The 23278-nt window shown below is 42.3% G+C and overlaps 1 protein-coding gene across 1 annotated transcript in view; it reads left to right on the top strand.

Annotated features, from left to right (window-relative positions):
* Nucleotides 1-1336: 1336 nt before the first annotated feature.
* Nucleotides 1337-23278, top strand: part of ryr3 (ryanodine receptor 3) — a 117172-nt gene continuing 95230 nt past the window's right edge. Inside the window, exons 1-10 of the mRNA XM_073852754.1 lie at nucleotides 1337-1342; nucleotides 2334-2453; nucleotides 12821-12919; nucleotides 15400-15420; nucleotides 18277-18291; nucleotides 18528-18602; nucleotides 18951-19029; nucleotides 20904-21016; nucleotides 22862-22961; nucleotides 23057-23150. Coding sequence (XP_073708855.1) covers nucleotides 1337-1342; nucleotides 2334-2453; nucleotides 12821-12919; nucleotides 15400-15420; nucleotides 18277-18291; nucleotides 18528-18602; nucleotides 18951-19029; nucleotides 20904-21016; nucleotides 22862-22961; nucleotides 23057-23150 — 722 coding nt within the window. The remainder of the gene's footprint in view (nucleotides 1343-2333; nucleotides 2454-12820; nucleotides 12920-15399; nucleotides 15421-18276; nucleotides 18292-18527; nucleotides 18603-18950; nucleotides 19030-20903; nucleotides 21017-22861; nucleotides 22962-23056; nucleotides 23151-23278) is intronic.

Genomic DNA, 23278 nt, shown 5'->3' with positions numbered 1-23278 from the left:
GCTTGACAGCCCACTTTAATTAGCACAACTCAAGCCCAAATACACACAGGTTATTATGCTTGTTTTCAGAATGCTGGATGCTCTCATTAACGCATCCTGAGCCTGATGAATGAAATATAAGATATGAACTTACACACCATGACTGTGTTAAGGAATTGTTAAAGCTCTGATGGTGTTCATCAGAACCATGGCAACCATCAGCTAGGATTAATTTGATCCGTGAGCTGGCACACAAGAAAAGCAAACGCAAATGAGAGAGAAATCAATATTTTCCTCCTCAAAGAGAATGAGGATGTACAGAGACTGATTGTGGATTCTAATGACATGAGTGTCTCCACTCTTCTTCCATTCCTCCAGTGACAGTTTTGAGATAATTTAGCTGTTACGTCAATAAAATTGACTTAAAATTGACATGAAATGTTTTTCAATTACATTTGTTTTTAGGGACTTGAGTTGAGAAGTTTAGCTTTTCTTTATAAGCGTTGTCTTTTTTCTATCTGTATCTTTTGATAGCTATTTTATCAGTAAAGCTGCTATTAAACATTGTGTAACTGAAATGTATAATTTCATTCAATGGTAAAAATGTTCTCATTTCCCTTATTAATATGCGACCAAGCGGAAACCTCCCGCTCTCTATATTGAAACGGAATATATGGAAGTAGTGACTTGAACTGTAATTCATCGACTGGCCACTAGAGACTGGCTGCAAAAGAGAGCCAATCCCATAGACTTCCCATGTTAAAGGCTGTATCAGCGATTTCAAGCCTGAAACATAAAGTGTCACATTCAGCTTACCTTTCTCTGGGTTGGTGTTGTGGACTTTCGCTCCGCCTCCCTCACATCCCTGCACCAGTACGAAAGTATGGGGCAGGCAAGGTAAGCTGAATGTGACACTTTATGTTTCAGGCTTGAAATCGCTGATACAGCCTTTAAAATCTTTGGAACATAAATTAGGATATCTTTAATGAAATCCGAGAGCTTTCTGACCCTCCATAGACAGCAACACAACTGAATTGTCCCAAGGCCCAGAAAGGTACAAAGGACATCGGTAAAACAGTCCAATGTGACATCAGTGGTTCAACTGTAATTTTACATATCTACGAGAATACTTTTTGTGCCCAAAGAAAACAAAAATAATGACTTTATTCAGCAATTCTTCTCCTCCAAGTCATGTTTTCCACGACGTATGCATGTGTGTTGTCCACTTGTCCTTACTATGTTTCTGGGCCTGGGAACATTTCAGTTACGTTGCTGTCTATGAAGCTCTCGGATGTCATCAAAATTATCTTGACTCGTGTTCCGAAGATGAACAAAGGTCTTGCGAGTTTGCAACGAAATGAGGGTGAGTAATTAATGACAGAATTTTCATTTTTGGGTAAACTATGCCTTTAAACTTCTCAACCAGCCTGACACAGCAACAGTGGCTCAACCAATGGTGTGAGTTTGGGAGCGGGGCTATTTGTTTAGATGGCCAGTAGAGACAGAGTGCATTTAGGCAACGCTTAGGGGCAATCCAATGCTCTCAATTGACTTTGTATTGCGGGAGGCTGCCTCCTTGTCATTTCTGACTTATAACAAAAAACAGAACAATGCCTAAAAGCTGCTATGTGACAATGTGTACTGTAAACAAGCTAAAAAAACAAAAAACAAACCTACGTTACTATAAGCTGTCGACCGAAAAAAACAAGCGTTTATGGACACAAATAGTTGTGAATGTCAGGGTATTTCACGTTAAGCCATTCAGTTGGATAATTTCTCCAGCAAAAGGAAGGTAATGAAAAGGAGCATTGACATAGACCAATAAAATTCAGTTTCTCAATATATCTCCTTCACCATAGGTTGGTGACATAATCCTTAGATATGGTTAAAAATAATGATTATTTCCTGTCGCGATTAAGTTTCCCTCCAGTGGGCATAGTTCTCTAGTAATATGACACATTGCGCTCTACTTTTGTCCTTAAATGCTTGTTTTTTTGGGTCAACAGCTTATAAAATGTAGTTCTGGGTTTTTACCTTGTTTACTGTACACCTTGTCACATAGCAGCTTTTAGACATTGTTCTGTTTTTTGTTATAAGTCAGAAATGACAAGGAGGCAGCTTCCCGCAATACAAAGTGGGTGTGGTCTTCAGATTATGACGCGTGTCGCTCTGTCTCTATGGCAGGTAGGGGGTGTGGCTAAGAAACCTGTTTGAAAACAGACCTTGTTTTTGCTGTGCTGTTTGGTAATGCTGGTTTCAAGTTGTGTTACGCTTTTAAGACTACACTGAGTGAAAGTATTTTGAGTGTTTTTGCTTTTAAGCTTAAGTTAGATTCATTGTTTTTGTCTTGACAGGAAGATGAGGTGGTTCTGCAGTGTGTCGCCGCCATTCAGAAGGAGAACCGCAAATTCTGCCTATCAGCAGAGGGACTCGGCAACCGCCTGTGTTATCTAGAGCCCACATCAGAGGCGAAGGTAAAGCCCCATGTGTTCTGAGAAACTAATCACTGCTTCAATATCCCTAAACCTTCCCACACAAACCGCATTGCTGAGATTGAAGCAAAGCAGTTTAGAAAACAACATTAATTTAGTGCCTAGACAGCTACAATATAGAAGTGCGTAATATTAGTATTACACAAGATGTTTTTCTTTCAGTATGATTAAGGAAAGCTTTAAACAATGTACCATGGTTAAAAATACATACACGAGTGAAGCACTGGTTCAGAAATATTTGCCTTTAATATATTGTCCTCTAGCAATACATCAAATTAATGGGAAGAGATTCATGTAGTTGAAAACCATGGCAACAGCAATTGATCCTACTGCTCTGCACCATATTTTCTATGCATCAGAAGGCAAGGCGGTAGAAGATGTGTGGGCATCTCTATGGTTATATACGGTGTATCTAGTGAGCCTGACCTTGTTCATGTATTGTAAAAATGAAGGTGGATAATGATGATACTCTGTCTATTATCATCTAAAGTATTGGTCTTCTTCATGCATATCAATAAATGAATCCTTATGGATTCACTTGTAATGCATAATGGATAACCCTGCAGTGACACTGAGACATCTGCTGTAATTGCCTGCGTGACGTAGAAGATAAAACTGTGAGCCTTTACAATCATGCTTTACCATCTCCTTGGTCTCTCAGATGCATATTTAAAACTATAAATGGAAAGGAATTTTATGTGAAACATATATATTGGTTAGGGTTCATATATATTCACGGTCATTAAGTTTTTATTCTTAAGTTTCATGTGTGTAGTTTTCATAGAGGGGAAATTGGATGAGAAAAAACGTCTCGGGTTACGTATGTAACCTTAGTTCCCTGAGGGAGCGAGACGCCGCGTCTAGAAACGCTATGGGGAACGCCATTGGCGGGCCGCACTCTGAATCATGTCTACAACCAATGAAATGACGGGAGTGACGTCACAGGCGCGGTGACGTGATCTACCAGGAAGTATAAAGCACGTGCGTTTGAAGCCGGCGGCAGCTCTTAGTAATGAAGCGAGCGCCGCAGGGGCGGGAATTATGGTCCGAGACGCGGCGTCTCGTTCCCTCAGGGAACTAAGGTTACATACGTAACCCGAGACGTTCCCTTCCGGGAACTCGAGCCGCGTCTAGAAACGCTATGGGGAACGAGACTACCAACGCCCCCATAATTTCCAAAACCCTGCGCTGTGTCTGCTAAACCAGGGTGGAAAGAAAAGGAGCCCTTGTCTAGCATTCCGTGGACAAGAAGGCCCTGTAGTCCTCGGCCCTCGGGCACACGAGGAAAGGTAGTCTTCCTCTGTCTGGTCGCCAGCCAGAGCGAGAGGTACTCCGCGGCCCTCAGGCACACGCAGAGTCTTAGTCCTTTGTCTGGAAGTAGCCAGAACAAGAGGGACTGCAACAACCACTGTCTACGTGGACAGAAGGAAAGTGGTCCTCGGTCCTCAGACCCACGAGGACGGTGTACTCGACCTCAAGAGTACTCCTCGGCCCTCAGGCTCACGAGGAGAAGGTAGTCCTTTGTCTGGGGTTCCGCCAGAGCAAGAGGGACTTACGAGCTCGGCCTGGTACTCCGCCAGGACGCGAGGGAATAAGCCTTTGTCTAGCCTAGAGCGGACAAGAGGGCACTGCAGTCCCCGGCCCTCGGGCACACGGGGAGGACAGTATGGGTCTCCGCTTGGTAGCCAGCCGTTGCAGGAGGCACTCCTCGGCCCTCGGGCAGACGAGGAGTCTTAGTCCTTGGTCTGGGAAAGGCCAGAACCAGAGGGACCGAAGTACACTCGGTCTGGTGGACTTCCAGAACACGAGGAAGATAAACCATTGTCTAGTGTTCTACGGACAAGAGGGTGATATGATCCTCGGCCCTTGGGCTCACGAGGATGAAGTTCTCGACCTTTGCCTGTTTGCATTGATAGGTGCAGAGGGAGAGATGGACCTCAGCCAGGTGGTCCACCTCTGTCTGGTCGCCAGCCAGAACGAGAGGTACTCCTCGGCCCTCTGGCTCACGAGGAGAAGGTAGTCCTTTGTCTGGGGTTCTGCCAGGGCAAGAGGGACTCAAGAGCTCGGCCTGGTACTCCGCCAGGACGCGAGGGAATAAGCCTTTGTCTAGCCTTGCGCGGACAAGAGGGCACTGCAGTCCCCGGCCCTCGGGCACACGGGGAGGACAGTGTGGACCTCTGCCTAGTAGCCATCCAGTGCAAGAGGCACTCCTCGGCCCTCAGGCAGACGAGGAGTCTTAGTCCTTGGTCTGGGAAAGGCCAGAACCAGAGGGACCGAATTACGCTCGGTCTGGAAGTCTTGCCAGCACGCGAGGGAAATGGACCATTGTCTAGCATTCCGCGGACAAGAGGGTTGTATGATCCTCGGCCCTCGGGCACACGAGGATAAAGCAGACCTTCCACTGGGCTTACGTAATCAATGCAAGGGGCACTCCTCGGCCCTTGGGCACGCGAGGAGTCTTAGTCCGTTGTCTGGGGAGGGCCAGAACAAGAGGGACCGAGCCATACTTTGCCTAGCCTTGCCAGGTCGTAAGCCGTAGAGAGAGGTACTCCTCGGCCCTCAGGCACTCGAGGAGTCTTAGTCCTTTGCCTGGGGTTACGCCAGAGCAAGAGGGACTGAATGAACTTGGCCTGGTGAGCCTACCAGGATTTAAGAGGAAGAACCTTTGTCTAGCTTTCTACGGACAAGAGGTGATGTGATCCCTGGCCCTCGGGCCCACGGGGAGTAGTAGTCCTTTGTCTGGAATTCGCCAGCACAAGAGGGACTGAGTGAGCTCGGCCTGGTAACCATCACAGGACACGAGAGAGATATCCTTTGTCTAGTCTTCCACGGACAAAGGTTTCGAAGATCCGGAAACGCTCCTCGGCCCTCAGGCACACGAGGAGGAATGTGGCGAGTAGCGACTTCTCTTCTTTTAACAAAAGAATGCGCCTAGAGAAGTCTCCTCCTGGCTAGGGAGATGGCTGATCTTAGTGGCTTTTCTCTAAGTTGAGTCTAAGACGAAGGAGCCTGGAGCGGCTCTGAGGTCGATTTCATAGAACCTGACGAAGGTCAGGGGCGAGGACCAACCCGCAGCATTGCAGATGTCCTGGATGGGGACACCTGCCGTCAGAGCTTTCGAGGCTGAGAGGCCTCGAGTGGAGTGAGCCTTGATTCCGATCGGTGATGGGAGACCAGAGGACTCGTAGGCAGTAGATATGGCATCAATGATCCATCTACTAATAGTAGGCTTAGCAGCCGGGAGGCCCTTCTTTGGAGGGCCGTAACAGACAAACAGCTGTTCTGATTTGCGCCACAGGGCAGCTCTGTGGACGTATGCATCTAATGCTCTGACAGGGCACATGCAATTGAACTTCCTGTGATCTGGCTCCAGGAAAGGAGGAGGATAGAACGCTTGTAGCGTGGTGCTAGGGACGGGACCTTCGGTACGTACCCGACTCTGGGGTAAAGAAAAGCTTTGGCCATCCCAGGGGCAAAGTCTAAGTGAGAAGGGGCCACTGAAAGGGCCTGAAGGTCCCCTACTCTCTTTAGAGAGGTGAGAGCTAACAAGAGCGCTGTCTTAATGGTAAGCATGCGATCTGTGATCTCCTCTATGGGCTCAAATGGAGGCTTGCATAGAGCTTCTAGCACGACAGCTAGGTCCCACGTGGGAACCCTCGGTTTCACTCGAGGCCTCAACCTGAGTGCACTGCGGAGGAAACGAATGACCAGGGGGTCTTTGCCCACTGAAAGGCCACCGTGAGGGGCGTGGAAGGCAGATATAGCCGCCACGTACACCTTCAGAGTGGAGTGAGCTAGCCCTGCGGAGAGGCGAGTTTGTAGGAACTCCAGAACTGTACCGATCGGGCAGTTAACTGGGTCAAAGCGGTGTTCGTAACACCATCTAACAAACAGGTTCCACTTAAGGTCATAAAGTTTCCTCGTAGAGGGAGCTCTGGACTGGAGAAGGGTCTCAACAACCTCGGTTGAGAGACCAGCTTCTATGAGTTGCGCCCCCTCAGGGGCCACACCCATAACTTCCACCTCTCTGGGTGGGGGTGGCAAACTGCGCCCCCAGCCTGAGACAGGAGGTCCCTCCTGACGGGAATCTCCCATGGAGAGCCGTCGAGGAGGGAGACTATTTCCGAGAACCATACTCGGGCCGGCCAGTACGGGGCTACTAGCAACAGCCGCACTTGGAACCGGCGTACTCTTTCCAGAACTCCCGGGAGCAGAGCGAACGGGGGAAAGGCGTACAGACGAAGCCTCGGCCACGTCTGTACCATAGCGTCCAGTCCAAGACGAGCTGGAGGAACTAGAGAGTACCAGAGGGGACATTGCGATGTCTCTCGAGTCGCGAAGAGGTCCACCTGAGCCTGGCCAAACTTTCTCCATATCTGCTTCACTACCACTGGGTGAAGCATCCATTCCCCGGGCCTCGGCCCCTGCCTCGACAGGACGTCTGCTCCCACATTCAGATGTCCAGGAATGTGGACTGCTCTCAGGGAGAGAAGCTTTCCTTGAGACCACAGGAGGATCCGGTATGCCAGCTTGAACAAGGGGCGTGAGCGGATCCCTCCTTGATGGTTTATATAATAAACTACCGCAGTGCTGTCTGTACGGACCAGTACGTGGCGGTTTCTTAGGTCTGGAAGGAAATACTTCAGGGCCTGGAACACAGCTAGCATCTCGAGGCAATTTATGTGCCATGAGAGATGGTGAGGGCTCCACAGGCCTTGGGCTGAGCGGCCACTCATGACCGCTCCCCATCCAGTGAGGGATGCGTCCGTCGCTAGCGTGACACGGCGACAAGGGGCTCCCAGAACTGGACCCTGAGAGAGGAACCAGGGTTTCTTCCACATAGCCAAGGCACGTAGGCAGCGCCGCGTGACCTTGATCTTGCGAAACGGGTTTCCCCTCGGGGAGAACCCCCTGGTTTTGAGCCACCACTGTAGTGGTCTCATGTGCAGCAGTCCAAAAGGTATCACGTTGGATGCGGCTGCCATAAGACCTAACAGTACTTGGAACTGTTTGACAGTGAGTGACTGGCCTAGCTTGACCGCATTTACTGCAGTAAGGATCGACTCGATCCGAGCAGGTGACATTCGTGCCTGCATCGTGGTCGAATCCCACACCACGCCTAAGTAAGTGGTCCTCTGTAGTGGAGAAAGTACACTTTTCTTGGCGTTGAGTCTCAACCCTAGATCTTTCATATGAGCGAGAACGACACCTCGATGTTGAACCGCTAACTGCTCTGAGCTGGCTAGGATGAGCCAGTTGTCTATGTAGTTGAGTATGCGGATGCCCTGGAGTCGCAGAGGAGCCAGAGCAGCATCCACACACTTCGTGAAAGTGCGGGGAGAGAGAGCTAGGCCGAAAGGAAGTACCCTGTACTGGTAAGCTTTGCCCCTGAAAGCGAACCTGAGGAACTTCCTGTGTTGAGGAAGGATGGAGACGTGAAAGTATGCGTCTTTTAGATCTATCGTGACAAACCAGTCCTCGGACCTGATTTGTGACACTACATGCTTGATAGTGAGCATTCTGAACTTCAGTTTCTTTACTGAGCGGTTCAGTTGCCTGAGATCTAATATGGGCCGAAGCCCTCCATCCTTCTTGGGAACGATGAAGTACCGGCTGTAGAACCCGGATTCTCTGTGTTGAGGAGGGACCACCTCGATGGCCTCCTTCCTCAAAAGAGTTACTACTTCTTGTTCCATTACCAGACCCTGCTCGGGGCTCACCAGAGTTGGAAATACCCCGCTGAAAGGTGGCGGCTTGGCGCCAAACTGAATGCAGTACCCTTTCTCTATAGTGCGCAGGACCCATGTGGAGACGTTCGGCAGTAGTTTCCACGCTGCCAGAAAATCTACTAAGGGAACCAGCCTCTCGAGGCTGGCTTCTGGATTTGTTTGAGGGGCTAGTTCGGGGACCTGTAACAGCGTACTGGCAGGAGACTCCTGAACTAGCTTCTTTGAAGACCCCCGTAGGGGTTGCGAACTTCCTAGGGCCGCTACGATTCCGGGCGGAACAGCTAGAAAATGGTGTTCGCGGGAGATTGCCGCGCCCTGAAACACTGGCAGAGTTAGCTGACAAATCTCCTGAGGGCCCCGAGGGGGCTCGGTGACCACATGCTGTGGCGCCGAATAAACCCCCTCGAGAGGGGCTGCCCTCAATGACCCTGGTGCCTGACCGTCAGGGCCGCTTGGCCGAGGACCTCTTTGATTGGAGGACGACCCTCAGGTCGGGCCTCTTCTTAGAGGCCCCCGGCCTAGAGCGTTGCCGACCCCGTCCTCTAGGACGAACCGGAGGAGCGCGGGCGGCAACGCTCTGTTTCTGTGCCTCTCTGTGTGAGGAGCTCGTTGACGGCTGAGGCTGCTCCCGTCCAGCAGCCTCAGAGGAGTGAACGCGGCGAGGGAGGTACGTCCTGAACGCCGCTGCCTGCTTCCTGGCCTCCTGGTGCCTGGCGACAACTGTGTCCACCGAGGCACCGAAGAGGCCGGAGCTTGGCTCTATGGGGGCGTCCAGGAGTGTTGCCCTGTCCTTATCTTTTAGTGCGGACAGGGACAACCAGAGATGCCTCTCCGCGGCCACCAGGGCTGCCATAGACCGGCCCACTGCACGGGCGGTCTTCCTGGTGGCGCGGAGGGCGAGGTCTGCTGTGCGCCGCATCTCTGAGATGTTAACCTCCTCGCCGTCGTTAAACTCCTTCAGCAGGTCAGCCTGGTAAGCCTGAAGGATGGCCATGGTGTGCAAACATGAACCAGCCTGACCTGCTGCCGTATATGCCTTGCCCACCATGATGGATGTAGATTTAAGTGGCTTGGTGGGCAAGGACGGAGCCTTCAAGGACGATGCCGAACCGGGTGCCAGATAGCCCGCGAGCGTCTGTTCTACCCGTGGCATCGCCCTGTAACCGTACTCCTCCGTACCCCCCACGTTAGCATAACTCTCAGTGGGGTTATAGAGGCGGAAGGAGTACGGCTTCCCCCATGATCTAGAGATCTCTTTATGCAGATCTGGGAAGAAGGGAAGGCTCCGTTTGGGAGGTGCTGACTTTGTCCGCAGGAAGCGATCATCTAACTTGCTTCCCTGCGGCTCATGATGTTGCTCTGCGGGCCATGAGATGTTCAGTTTGGCTACCGCATTGGTCAGCACCTCCACGAGCTCCTCGTACTGAGGCGAATGGGGTGGCTGTGGTGTTTCCTCCAGGCTTTCCATATCAACCTCCTCGGAGGAAGATATGTGAAGCTCTGGGATCTCTTCTTGGAGGGAAGAGGCCGCAGTGCGGGCTTCCTCATCCAATAAGAGATCGCTCGCGCCGCTGAGTGAGGGAGGAGATAGGGGATCACCCGTCTCCAAACCCTCCAGCAGATCGAGCTGCGAGCCCCACGAGTGGCGCAACCGCTCCGCCTCGGCGGAAGCGGGGCCAGACCCGCGAGGCGCGCTGGTGAAAGCCCCCTCCTCGAAGAGGGCTTTCCGGGAACGGAGCACCCGCAGCGGCAGGCGTTCACACTGCGGACAGTCAGCCTTTTCGAGGGCTGACTGTGCGTGCTCCGCTCCCAAACACACCACACATAGACCGTGTGTATCCCTGCCAACAATGAAGCGTTGGCAGGGAGGAACACACGGTCTATGTCGAGTAACAGCCACCAAACTTTTCTTTTTAGGTTGTTTTGAAGCCATTTCACTCAAATAAAAGCTGTGCAAACTGGCACAAAAAAGCAGTGAAAGGCAGACAGACAGACACAGAGCGCTCTCGCTGAATGACAAAAGCTGCCGCCGGCTTCAAACGCACGTGCTTTATACTTCCTGGTAGATGACGTCACCGCGCCTGTGACGTCACTCCCGTCATTTCATTGGTTGTAGACATGATTCAGAGTGCGGCCCGCCAATGGCGTTCCCCATAGCGTTTCTAGATGCGGCTCGAGTTCCCGGAAGGGAACATTTGTAGTACAAAAACAAAACTGCAAATATTACAAAATATAAGATTAAATACTGTATAAATCAATAGTTTTTCTAAAGAAACATTGTCTGACAGTGACACCAGCAAGTAAAGTTATATCTTATACAATATCTGCGTCTGCTCTTTTGCCTCCCCTGAGACCATTGAATTTTTAAAAGAGAATGAATGGAAAAGTCACGTGAGAGTATGTGATTAGACATGACTGATTGTATTCAGCTGTGATTGGTTCATGCGATAAATCCCGCCTCTTGTGTTTGTGCTCGTTCACAAATCAGTCTGAATGAACAATATAATGGCGTTAGTGGGAAGATTAATTTTAAAAAGTAAACAATCAACTCACACACTTAGATATAACCACTTTGTTAAGTCAAAATAAGACTTAAAATAGCCTGAAAACATGATCTGTGGGAGTTTTTTCTAGTGAGTAATAATTCACTGAACCATAATAACTGAACATAAGTTCACATATATTATATTGTTTAAATTGTTACTACCTTGAGTTATTATTTTATATACTGTATGTTAAATGTATGTTATGAAAGTAAAATGCTTAAAAACACTAACTTTTTTTCTAATTCATGCTACCTGATCTCATGATGAAAATGTGAAATACATACCAATAAGTACACAGCACTGCAGTTTCCAACAAAAATTAACACTAGAGGTGGTAAAACAGTGAGCACTTATAATTATTTTCATACATAGTTAGGATTACAGCTCCATATGTTTCGCTTTCCAGACGTAACAAGCTTGCTAGTAGCTCAGCCAGCACGGAATTGAATTTAGGATGGAGAATCCTTGGGTACGAATCCTGTGAAAAATAAGACTCACGATGAAAGAGCTGAAAGATGAGAGATCGAAAGATACGCTAAAACAGCATGCTTAAATGTTTTTTTACGCCACATTTGCTTTTTTTAGGTTTAGGTTTAGGTGTAGTGCGGATGGTACGTTATTTTAGAGGCAGCAGCTATTTGCACTAAATGTAGATAGCGATAGAGGCTATTTACACTAAGTAAAAATAGCAATTACATGCTATTTACACTAAGTGCAAATAGCATATGTTCTTAATGATAGATTTACACTAAGTGCAAATAACATGACTTCTATTTACACTAAGTGCAAATAGCTATAGATTCTATTTACACTATGTTGAAATAGCTGAATTTTCTGATATTTATAAAACTTATTGCAAATAGATGCAATCATCTGCACCTCAGTATTAGTACATTAAAACAGTATGCATTAATTACGTACTGAGTGTAAATTATAGTTTTAATTCAGTTTATGAAATGGTACTGGCTACTATTATTTTCTTTTATTTTCAACTTTTCCTTAATTTTTATTGAAAATAAATGCCTTTCCGATGTGATATGAGATTTGAAAAGGGAGAAAGATTTTCGCCAGAAAGGGGATTCGAACAGAGATTGGTTGTGTCGAACAGAGTGAAACACGTAATTTATCCTCTGCGCCACTGGAGCCCACAACTAATGGCCATCTTTTGTAGTGTTGACTATCCCAATCACACATTGGTGGGTGGAGTTAGTGTAAATAGCCTCTGCCAACAAGGCGGGCTATTTGCACTTAGTGTAAATAGACACTCCGTATTTGAAAACGTCATGGAGCATTAGAGTTATAGCGCCACTCAATGGACATTTTAGCTCAGAACTGCGGTGACAGGTACGAAACCAACGTCACATAAAACGTACCATATGTACATATATGTATTTCAGGAGAAAAAACGAACACTCTTTTAACGCCACTCAGAGGACATGATATCTAAATATAATTTTATATTATTTATCATACAATGTATAAGTTACATTCCTTTGAATAGAGTTGCGTAGAGGAATTTTTAACCTGACTGAGACATAATACTTCTATAGTAATTTCTCTTTGTATTTAATGGCTGCAGATGACTTTCCCCAGAGGCATCTGTCACTCTACTTAGCACATTCTCCCCACTCACATATCATATTAAAACCTAAAAGGGCACTAAGTCATGGCTTATTTCTCAACGCAAATGAAAGATTCATGTTTTTTTCAAGTACACACTTGGTAAGACTGTACGTGGTTCAGACTCTAGTTATCAGAAGGTGACAGAATGTTCGCTTTCTCGGGATAGCTGAACCAGACAGCCAAGGGGCTTTAAATAGCAGCCTGATAAACAGATGCAGGGTGGGAGAAGACTTCTCTAGACCAAGGGTGGAGCTCACCACTTGCTAATGTTAATCCTCGCTGGCCTCTCAAGCTAATCCTAATGAGCACATATCGAAAACAAAACATCTATTTGGGACTAATGAAGGGCTTTAATTTGTAAACATAACCACTCTACCAATTATCTGACTTTATCTATAATCAAAAGACAAATAAGCAACTACACACAAACTGTCTCACTTTCTCTTCACAGTATTTTCCTCCTGACCTATGCATCTGTAACTTTGTACTGGAGCAGTCGCTCTCAGTGCGGGCTCTACAGGAGATGCTCGCCGGGCAGAGCGGTGAAGGAGTAAGTAAACAATTTAAAGTCATTACAGTTTTCTATACTGGAAATATCTTCTACTAAGTATACCTAAAACTTTTTGTTTTTGAGTGCATTTCACTGTCAATAGGGAAATATAATGGTGCATATACAGTGCCTTGCAAAAGTATTCAAACCCCTTAATTTTTTTGTTATGTTGCAGCCTTATGTTAAAATGTTTTAAATTACCTTTTTCCCCATCAATCTACACTCCATACGCACAAATGATTCCATTGCATAAGCATTCATACCCTTATCTGGGGCGAAATTAAGCTCAGGAGCATTCATATCGCTTGAAGATGTTACTATACTTCGAGTGAAGTTAACCTGCGGCAAATTAAATTGAATGGGTATGATTTGAAAAGGCACATGCATTTTAATAAAAGGTAAAAAAGCATTTCAGGTAAAAAAAAAAAAACTGCCTGTAGAGCTCAGAAACAGGATTGCATCAAACCACAAGTCTGGGGAAGAGTTCAGAAAAAATTGTTCTGAATTGAAGGTTCAGAGAACAATGAAGTCTCCATTACCCTTAATGGAAGATGTTTAGAGCTGGCCTAATGGCCAAACTGAGCAATTTAATGGCTTGGTTAGAGTGATGACCAAGATCCTGATGGTCACTCTAGTTGAGCTCCATGATCAAATGTGGAGATACGAGAAACCTACAGAAGGACAAACATCACTGCAACACTCCACCAGTCTGGACTTTATGGTGGCTTGGCAAGATTCAATCCTCTCCTCAGTGAAGACACATGAAAACACACTTGGAATTTGCAAAAAAAAAAAAAAAAAAACACTTAAAGGACCTTCAGACTGTGAGAAACAAAATTCTCTGTCTGATGATCCTCAATTTCAAGCATCATGTTTGAAGAAAACCAGGCACTGCTCATCACCTGCAGAGTACCATTCCAAAAGTAAAGTGTGCTGGAAGCAGCCTCATGCTGTGGGGCTGTTTTTCAGCAGCAGGGACTAAAGGCCCTTGTCAGAGTAGAAGGAAAGCTCAACACAGCAAAATATAGAGATATGAAAACCTAGTCCAGAGCGTCCAGAGCATCCAGAACCTCAGACTGGGCAAAAGGTTCAAATATTTATGGAGAAACCTGAAAATGTGTGTTGGCCCCCATCCAACCTTGAGAGCTGAAGAGGTGAGCAGAAAAATGGTAGATAATTGCCAAATGCTGATGTGCAAAGTCTCCAAAAAGACTTGAGGCTGTAAAGGTACTTTAGCTAAGTACTGAGTTAAGGGTATGAATACTTTTGCAATGTACTTAATTCAGTGTTTTATTTTTAATAAATTTACGAAGTTGTGACAATTCTGTTTTTGCTTTGTCAATATGGTGTATGAAGTGTCGACTTATGTGGAAAAAAGTAATTTAAAGCAGTTTAGCATAAGGCAGCAACCTAACAAAACGTGAAAAAAAAAATGAAGGGGTATGAATACTTTTGCAAGGTACTGTATATATTGCCAAAACTACTCCGTTGACTGTATTTCTTCTCCATTCAATAAGACCTAGGGTAAGTAATCAAGAATGGTGACACTGATATTGTCTAGTAAATAAAGGTTTGATTTGGAGAGTTTTATGACTGGTCTTTAGTCCTCAGATGCCATAATTGCTTTAGATTTTCAAGATAATTTTTAATAATTTAAATATCTACTTACTAACAAATGCAGGTGAGGTATGTATTGTCATAAATGGATAAAATGGGGGTCATAAATGGGGGGCAGCCGTGGCCTAATGGTTAGAGAGTTGGACTTGTAATCCAAAGGTTGCAGGTTCGATTCTCAGGTCCGGCAGGGATTGTAGGTGGGGGGAGTGAATGTACAGCACTCTCTCCACCCTCAATACCACGGCTGAGGTGAGTCCCTTGAGCAAGGCACCGATCCCCCAACTGCTCCCCGGGCGCCGCAGCAATGGCTGCCCACTGCTCCGGGTGTGTGTTCACGGTGTGTGTGTTCACTACTGTGTGTGTGCACTTGGATGGGTTAAATGCAGAGCACAAATTCCTAGTATGGGTCACCATACTTGGCCTCACCTCACCTCACTTTTTTTTTTTTTTTCACTTTTTATAAATGCTGTAATCTTTTTAATGTCTATGATAGTATGTTACCTCACCTTTTGCTTTGCACTGCTCGATATGTCTATTATGCTTTCAGTTGCCTGTAGAAAGTGATTTTTTTTTTAAATTTTGTAATCATAATTTTTTTTTAATAAAATGCACTTCAGATATACATTTTATTGAAGTTATTTCAGATGTTTTTGCTCATGGGTTGCCTCATCATTTGGCAACTTTCAGTTTATTATGTCCAGTATTCAACCAATATGAATATTTGACTTTTTTCTAAAAACAGTAGCAAGAGTGGGTTTTATTAATTAATTTGGTTTGAGACATAATGAACTGAATGTTCTAAGGGGTGAGGGTTTTCCAACTGCCTTTTTAATCATATCTGTATCTTTGTTCATCGTTGCAAGAATCCTGATCATGAGCAATGGGTATGTCCACAATTTATTGACCAACGAGTTTGCATGAATACAAATCAGAATTCTGTTAAAAAAAAAAATTTTAACTTACATAATTACACCTACTGCTCCGTATTGAGCATCCAAACCACTTCCTGTGTCTTTAACTGAACTTGATTTTCAAGTGTGCTTTAACTCATGGCATAACCCAACTAATACAGTTCACAATGCTAACCCTGTCAGACAGCCAAGGTCTCTCTCCTTTATCTCAGACTTGTCTCCATCCCTCCATTTTTATGTCATGATTGAGAGTGTGGAAATGTTCCTGTGGCCCAAAGAAGATGAATTAACTTGTCAAAGCTAGAACCAAGTGGCCCTGAATTATGCAAATCCCAAAATAAAATCTACTGGCTAAGCATGTTCTGCACAGGGCCATCTGAATGCTTTATTTGCCCTCCCTTCAGCACAAAATGGCATGCTCAATGTTTTATTTCATGTTTATTTTTTTACTGCAGCATTTTGAAATGAGATTGTCACAGCATATATTTTACTGGCTCGTGCTGTGTATCTGTTGTGCTAATAGTAATGCCTAGGAGAGAATGAGTTCTGTTGGAGAAGCATTATGCAGCAAAGTTACATACCCTACAGTAGTTCATCTACGGATACGTGTCATTTATTTAAATATTTAAATGTTTAATGCCTTTTTGTGTTGGTTATTTTTAGTTTGAGAAGTGCATTTGGACTCTAACACTGTCAAATTTCAGGAGTACCAATGACGAGGAAATGATCTGGAATGCCGATTCCAGAATGAATGTTTCTTAATGTGTTTCATGTCTTTTTTTTTTCTTCTTCATTTTTCTGATTTCTTCTTTGGATGTTTGGCTTCTTTTTCAGCTCAGGAGTAGTATGCCATGCTACTTTAGTATTGCACTATATAATACACTACCGTTCAAAAGTTAAGTCAGATCAAAATGAACTTTTAGACTATGTTTACACTAATGCATTTTTATTTTGTGGACAGAGATTGTTTCTGAAACGCGGTGAAAACACCAGTGTAGACTTGGAACGTTTTCATTTTAAAATTGTTTAAAGAATTCTGAAAAAATATATATATGGTAAAGCATGGTTTTTACAAATTTATTAGCCAAGACTGTTTACAACATTGATAATAATAAGAAATCTGAGCACCAAATCAGCATAAAAGAATGATTTCTGAAGGATCATGTGACACAGGACTAGAGTAATGAGTAATGACTGCTGAAAATTCAGCTTGGCATCACAGAAATAAATCGCAGTTTGAAAATATATTTAAATTAATTCATTTTGAAATAAATTTTAATAATACTTCATAATTTAGCTGTTTTTGCTGTATCCTTGCTGTATTTGTGATCAAATAAATGCAGCCTTGGTGCACATAAAAGGCTTATTTCAAAAAACATTTAAAAAAAAAATTATACCGACTCCAACTTTTGAATGGTAGTATTAATTTTCTGGATTCCGTTTTTCCATTTTCATTTTTCAAAAACATTTTCTAATTAATTGAAATCATAAAACTTACACAATTTAACAGCAATTTATTAAAAGCTGAATGAAAAATGATATATTTTAAGACCCTATGAAATACATTTATTTTTTTTCCTCAAATTTATTTTTATTTTTATCAAATTCTGTTTTTCATTACTTTTTTAGATTCCATTTGAATCGTTTCATTAAATTGTAATAATCAAAATCATGTCTAATTAATTGATTTTTAAAGAATTAATTTGTTATTAATTGTTATTTTATTTATTTATTTATTCAGAAATAATGTGTTGTGATTTTATTTTTTTTTTAGTAAACAAGTGCTAGTAAATATATTTTTCTGGTAAATGTTTCTTAAAATATAATGTTTTAATAATAATTTTATTAGTAGTTGTAGTACTAACATTACATTAAGTAATATATTTCTGTTACAATTTCTTCAAGTTAAACCAAACTTTTATTTTGACGAGTTACTGTGAAGACCCCTAAGTTTCTATTTGTATCTGATATGGTGATAGTTTTTTCTCAAAAGAAATGTTAAAGTGCTCATGAAGTGACTCTCAGTTTTTCAGGTTATGTTTATGTGTTCATGTACTTATAAATTGCTTCAGTATGTCGGAAACTAAACTGAACGTCTGCGCCATTCATTCACACAGAGACATGCAGAACATGCAGGATTCATATTTAAATGGTATTTTTGTGGCTTAATATTCACAGACACTAATCCATATTGCATTTTATTTCAGTGTACTGACCTACTTTTGATTTCTTCATCTCAAATTTGGCAAATTCTGTGACATTTCGCATTACATTATATAGTAAATTCCATTTTTTGACTGGATTGTGCAATTTGCGGAAATCATAGGACCCTACATATGTTCAGTTAACTACAAAACATCTTAGTATAAACTATAAACCCATCTTTTTTTAAACATTACAATGTTTTTTTTTAATCTTTTTTAACAACAGTCTAGACATCTTGCCTTTTTCACTAGGCTGTCAACCGGAAACTCTCTAGAAGTGGCAGTTTTTGGTTAAATGTGCAGCTAAACTGTGCAATATCACAGTGACTCAGCCAAGGACTGTTGTTTATCATCTGATGTTTCAGCAAGACAGCAGGCATACTCTTACAGCAACAGCTGGGAGTAGGGAACACACGTTTCAACTTTCCTCTTTGTCAAAGTCATTCGTTTTTGGACTACCGACTTGGAATTCAAATGGTGTGCAAAATTCAAACAGTCAGAAGAAAAATATGGTGGTCAAATGTGGCAGTAATTATTATTGTTGATCATGAACGTCACCTGAGGTTCGACATTATGAATATCAGTTTTAATTAAGAGAAACGTTTTTTTCCCCCTATGCACTCAGAGGCTTATAAGACGGGTAAGTATATTTCCTCTGGTCCTTTCTTTCTTTTCTTGTGGGCCTTTTTTTTCCACACACTCCTCACATTTCCTCATCTACGGTACAACAACGAAATTTTGTTTCCTTTAACATCCGTCCAGCATGTTCTGTTTCTGTTTCTGTTTCATTGACTTTATTTTAGCAGTGACCGTTCTGTCCACTTCTCTGAACCCTTGCCTTGAGTGGCTAACAACCTTTTACTTTCTCTTCTGTAGGCTGCACAGGGAGGTGGACATCGGACACTGCTCTACGGTCACGCCATCCTCCTTAGGCATTCCTTTAGTGGAATGGTGAGAATGCGCCACACAAATTGAAGCCAGTGGGGAGAAGGATTAGGCAGCCTGTCACAGCTTACGGCTCACATACGTCAACTTCATGATCAGTGACTCCCTACAGTATATTGGGGGTAGATGGGGAGGAGTGAAAATGCTTTAACATCACAAATGACAGGACGGATTATGTTTAAATCAGATAATTATGTGTTTATATTATTGAGAAACATTAACTATGAGGGTTGAAACTAAATGAACATGGCCTTCTGGGGGGTTTTACTCATGAGGCAGTGCTGCAGTGTATGGGAACCTTATTTGTCATGATTTATTAGTGGAATTTACACTTGTTTCCTTGTTTTCCTATAGTATCTGACATGCCTGAAGACCTCCAGGTCTCTGACAGACAAACTGTCTTTTGATGTTGGCCTTCAAGAGGATTCAACTGGTAACAAGTTTTATTTTAGTATTAATTATATGCTTTTTTAGTATTTATGTCATATAGGTAATTCATATAAGCTGAATAAATAAGCTTTCCATTGATCTATGGTTTGTTTGGATAGGACAATATTTGGCTGAGATACAGCTTTTTGAAAATCTAGAATCTGAGAGTGTATTGATTTATTGATATAATCAAAATATTGAGAAAATCCCATTTAAAGTTGTCTTCTTAGCTATGAAAGCTTGTTTTCACGAATAAAAAATGTGAAAAAAAAGGTTATCTCACAAAAAGACTTATCTGATTATTCAGGCTTATTCAGAATTGTGAAATATAAACTCAAAATTGAGAGTTATAAAGTCAGAATTGCGAGATATAAACTTACAATTCTGAGAAATAAAGTCAGAATTGCATGATAGAAACTTGCGATTGCAAGTTTTAAAGTCAGAATTCCGAGAAATAAACTCACAATTCTGAGAAATTAAGTCAGAATTGTGTGATACAATATAAACTTGCAGGTTGAGTCAGAATTGTGAGATATAAACTCGCAATTCTGTGAATATAACTTTGTAACTCGCAATTGCGAGTTTATATCTCACAATTCTGAGAAAAAAAGTCAAAATTGCGAGATACAAAGTCGCAATTGCGAGAAAAACGTCAGAATTCAAAGTTAATATCTCTTCTGACTTTATTTCTCAGAATTGTGAATTTATATCCCGCAATTCTGACTTTATAACTCGCAATTGTGAGTTCAGAGAAAAAAGTCAGAACTGCGAGTTTATATGACGCAATTCTGAGAAAAAAGTCCGAATTGTGAGATGTAAACTCGCAATTGTGAGGAAAAAAAAGTCTGAATTAATACAAAATATAAAAGGTATTGCGACTTTTTATCTCACAATTCGGACTTTTTTCTCGCAATTGAGTTTATATCCCGCAATTCTGACTTTATATCTATCAATTCTGACTTTATATCTCACAGTTGTATGTTTATATCTCACAGTTCTAAGAAAAAAGTCAGAATTGTGAGTTTATATGACGCAATTCTCAGAAAAAAGTCAGAATTGTGAGATGCAAACTCGCAATTGCGAGAAAAAAAGTCAGAATTGTGAGATGCAAACTCGCAATTGCGAGAAAAAAAGTCAGAATTGCGAGTTTATATGGCGCAATTTTGAGAAAAAAAAGTCAGAACTGCATGATGTAAACTTGCAATTGCGAGAAAAAAAAGTCAGAATTGTGAGATAAAAAGTCGCAATTACCTTTTTTATTCAGTGGCAGAAACGGGGTTCCATACTTTGCAATGCATATTACTAAACAAAAATGTAAGTTTTGATATATTTAGGTAGAAAATTTACAAAATATCTTCATGGAACATGATCTTTACTTAATATCTATTTCGTTTCCAAGGGAAAAATTCTGTTAAGTTTTTTGTTAAGTTTAGAATGTCAGATTTTATTTTGCTTTATTCAATTAACACTTACAACAAGAACAAAACTAAATAACATCACTAAATCTATCCAATGCTCTGTATAGGTGGGCTTTATAGGACTACATCAAATTGACAGTTTTCTTTTTTGAATGAATTATTTCTTTCAGGCCTATTTTTGGCTGTGATTGATATTTGAACCATATGTGACAGATGCAGTGCTAGGACTACTTCCCAAGCTTTGAAAAGAGATCCAAAATTAAACATAGATATTTTGCTATTTTTATGTATTGTGTCACCCAGAATAGAGAAACATGAATATCAGTATCAACATCTAAGTTTGTAAACACCCTAAAGGTCTTAAAGGTGATCTCGGTTCATCAAGGTCAAAGGTTGATTGAATGATGAACAGCTTTTGGACACTGCTAATCTGACTGACTGATGATTTGTACTATCAAAGGGGAAGCTTGTTGGTGGACAATTCACCCGGCATCCAAGCAGAGGTCAGAGGGTGAGAAGGTGCGCATTGGAGATGACCTCATCTTGGTCAGCGTGTCCTCTGAGAGGTACCTGGTGAGTACCTGGAGTGTTTGAGGTTAAAAGAGCAAAGCAGCTATTTTCATACAACATCAAGTCATAGTAAGCATGTTTTTCAAGATCCACTAAAACACAATATACTATCTTCTAAATTCATACAACTTCTCGTGCAGAATAAAAAAAAAAATCAATGTTTAATGGGATTTTCGTCCCTTTTGGAGCTTAACAGTTGTGGTCCATACAAACTGCCATTGTATGGAAAATGTTGGGTGATCTATTCCTCAGAACTCAGGCCCACACAGTCAGTGTTTAAGATTATCCAGATAAATTTTAACATTAAGCAGTTTAAGTATATGGTGCATAGACTTATAGTCTAGAAAAAAAGAAAAAGTTCTTCCATAATTCTCATTATAATTTCATTTGTGTCTGGCAAGATGGCTATGCCAGATGTGCTGACAGTTAATATACCTCTTTTATACAGAGGGAACCATCAGGTTTAATCAAGTAAGTTGTCATGGTGACGTGCTCAGCCTTCCAACAGAGCATTCTAGATGTACAGAAAGAGAATTGGCGCACAGAGAGACAAAAAAAGGATTTTACCCCATACTTAAGGCCCACGTGTCAGGAGTATAAGATTATATCTGACTGATAGGGTGCAAATTATGGGTAATTGGGCAGTCTAAAGCCACAAATAATTGTTGGTGATCATACACCAATTTTAAATAGCTGTTTTCTATTTTATTTTTAAAATGTAATTTATTCATGTGATGGTAAAGCATTAAGAACCAGGGGTGTAAACTTTTGAACAGATTGAAGATGTGTACATTTTTCTTATTTTGCCTAAATATCATATATTTTTTAGTATATTTACATATATTTAGTACAGAAGATACTTACACGTTTCCTAGAAGATAAAACAAGGTAAATTTACCCTGATCTTCAAATTCCAAAAGTTTTCACCCCCGGCTTGTAATGCATTGTGTTTGCTTCTGGAGCATCAGTGAGCATTTGAACCTTCTGTAATAGTTGCATATGAGTCCCTCAGTTGTCCTCAGTGTGAAAAGATGGATCTCAAAAACATACAGTCATTGTTGGAAAGGGTTCAAATACACAAAAATGCTGGAAAACCAAAGAATTTGTGGGACCTGAATATTTTTTTCTGAAGAACAATGGGCTTTTTAACAGTTCAGGACAAATAAAAGACTTGAACAACTATCACTAAACCAAAAAATATTGCAGGTTACAACACAGTATTAAGAATCAAGCATATGTAAACTTTATTAATTTCTTACGTGGACTACATGTAAACGTATTTTATGTGAAATATATTATTCAGGTTTGCACTAAATAAAAGATAACATGCATTTTGTATGATCCCTCCTATTTTGGTAAAATAATTAACATTTCGCAGATTCTACAAGGTGTATGTAAACTTTTGACCTCAACTGTATGACACAAGTCCTTTTAAAATTCCTCTGAAATAGTTCATACCATTGAAATTCTTTGTATAATTTAGATACTGTTAACATAATCCCATTTTGTTAAGGTCATTTGCATTGTTTCTCTTCCAGCTATGGATAACCTGAAGTCTCTTGCAGAGTTGCTCATGCAGTGAGCTAGTGTTTGTAGTCCTGGAAAAGACAGTGGCTGTTTGTACTTTCTAGACAGTAATCTTTTAAAAACAGATTTGTAACTCTGTTGCTGACACCACAGACGGGCTGGCAGCATCAAGGCCACATGCCAGGATCTCTTTTGCTATATCTCTTTCTCTCTGTCTGCCTCGCTCTCACTGCATTTCTCTTTTTCTACAAGCTTATTCAAACAAAAACACAAATGCACAGTTAGTTTAGTAAAACACTTGTGTCTTCCGCTTATTTGTAGCACCTCTCCATCTCCAATGGAAGCATTCAAGTGGACGCTTCATTCATGCAAACACTGTGGAACGTTCAGCCTACCTGCTCCAGAAGCAACGTGGAAGTGGGTGAGTTCAAAAATCGATTACTTTTGTCTTGCTGCACTAGTTTTAAAAGCACAATTGATATTAGGAATTGTCTCACTGTTCCCTTGTCTCTGTAGGATTTCTTCTGGGTGGGCAAGTGTTTCGCTTGTTCCATGGGCACGATGAGAGCCTCACCATACCAGGATCAGAGCAAAGCCAAGAGCAACAGAGGTGATCTATCTATCTATCTATCTATCTATCTATCTATCTATCTATCTATCTATCTATCTGTCTGTCTGTCTGTCTGTCTGTCTGTCTGTCTGTCTGTCTGTCTGTCTGTCTGTCTGTCTGTCTGTCTG

The sequence above is a fragment of the Garra rufa genome, chromosome 13 (genome assembly GCF_049309525.1).
Source record: "Garra rufa chromosome 13, GarRuf1.0, whole genome shotgun sequence".
In the NCBI taxonomy this organism is placed as follows: domain Eukaryota; kingdom Metazoa; phylum Chordata; class Actinopteri; order Cypriniformes; family Cyprinidae; genus Garra; species Garra rufa.
Note: the sequence above shows the minus strand (reverse complement) of the source record. Positions and strands in the feature narration are given on the sequence as shown.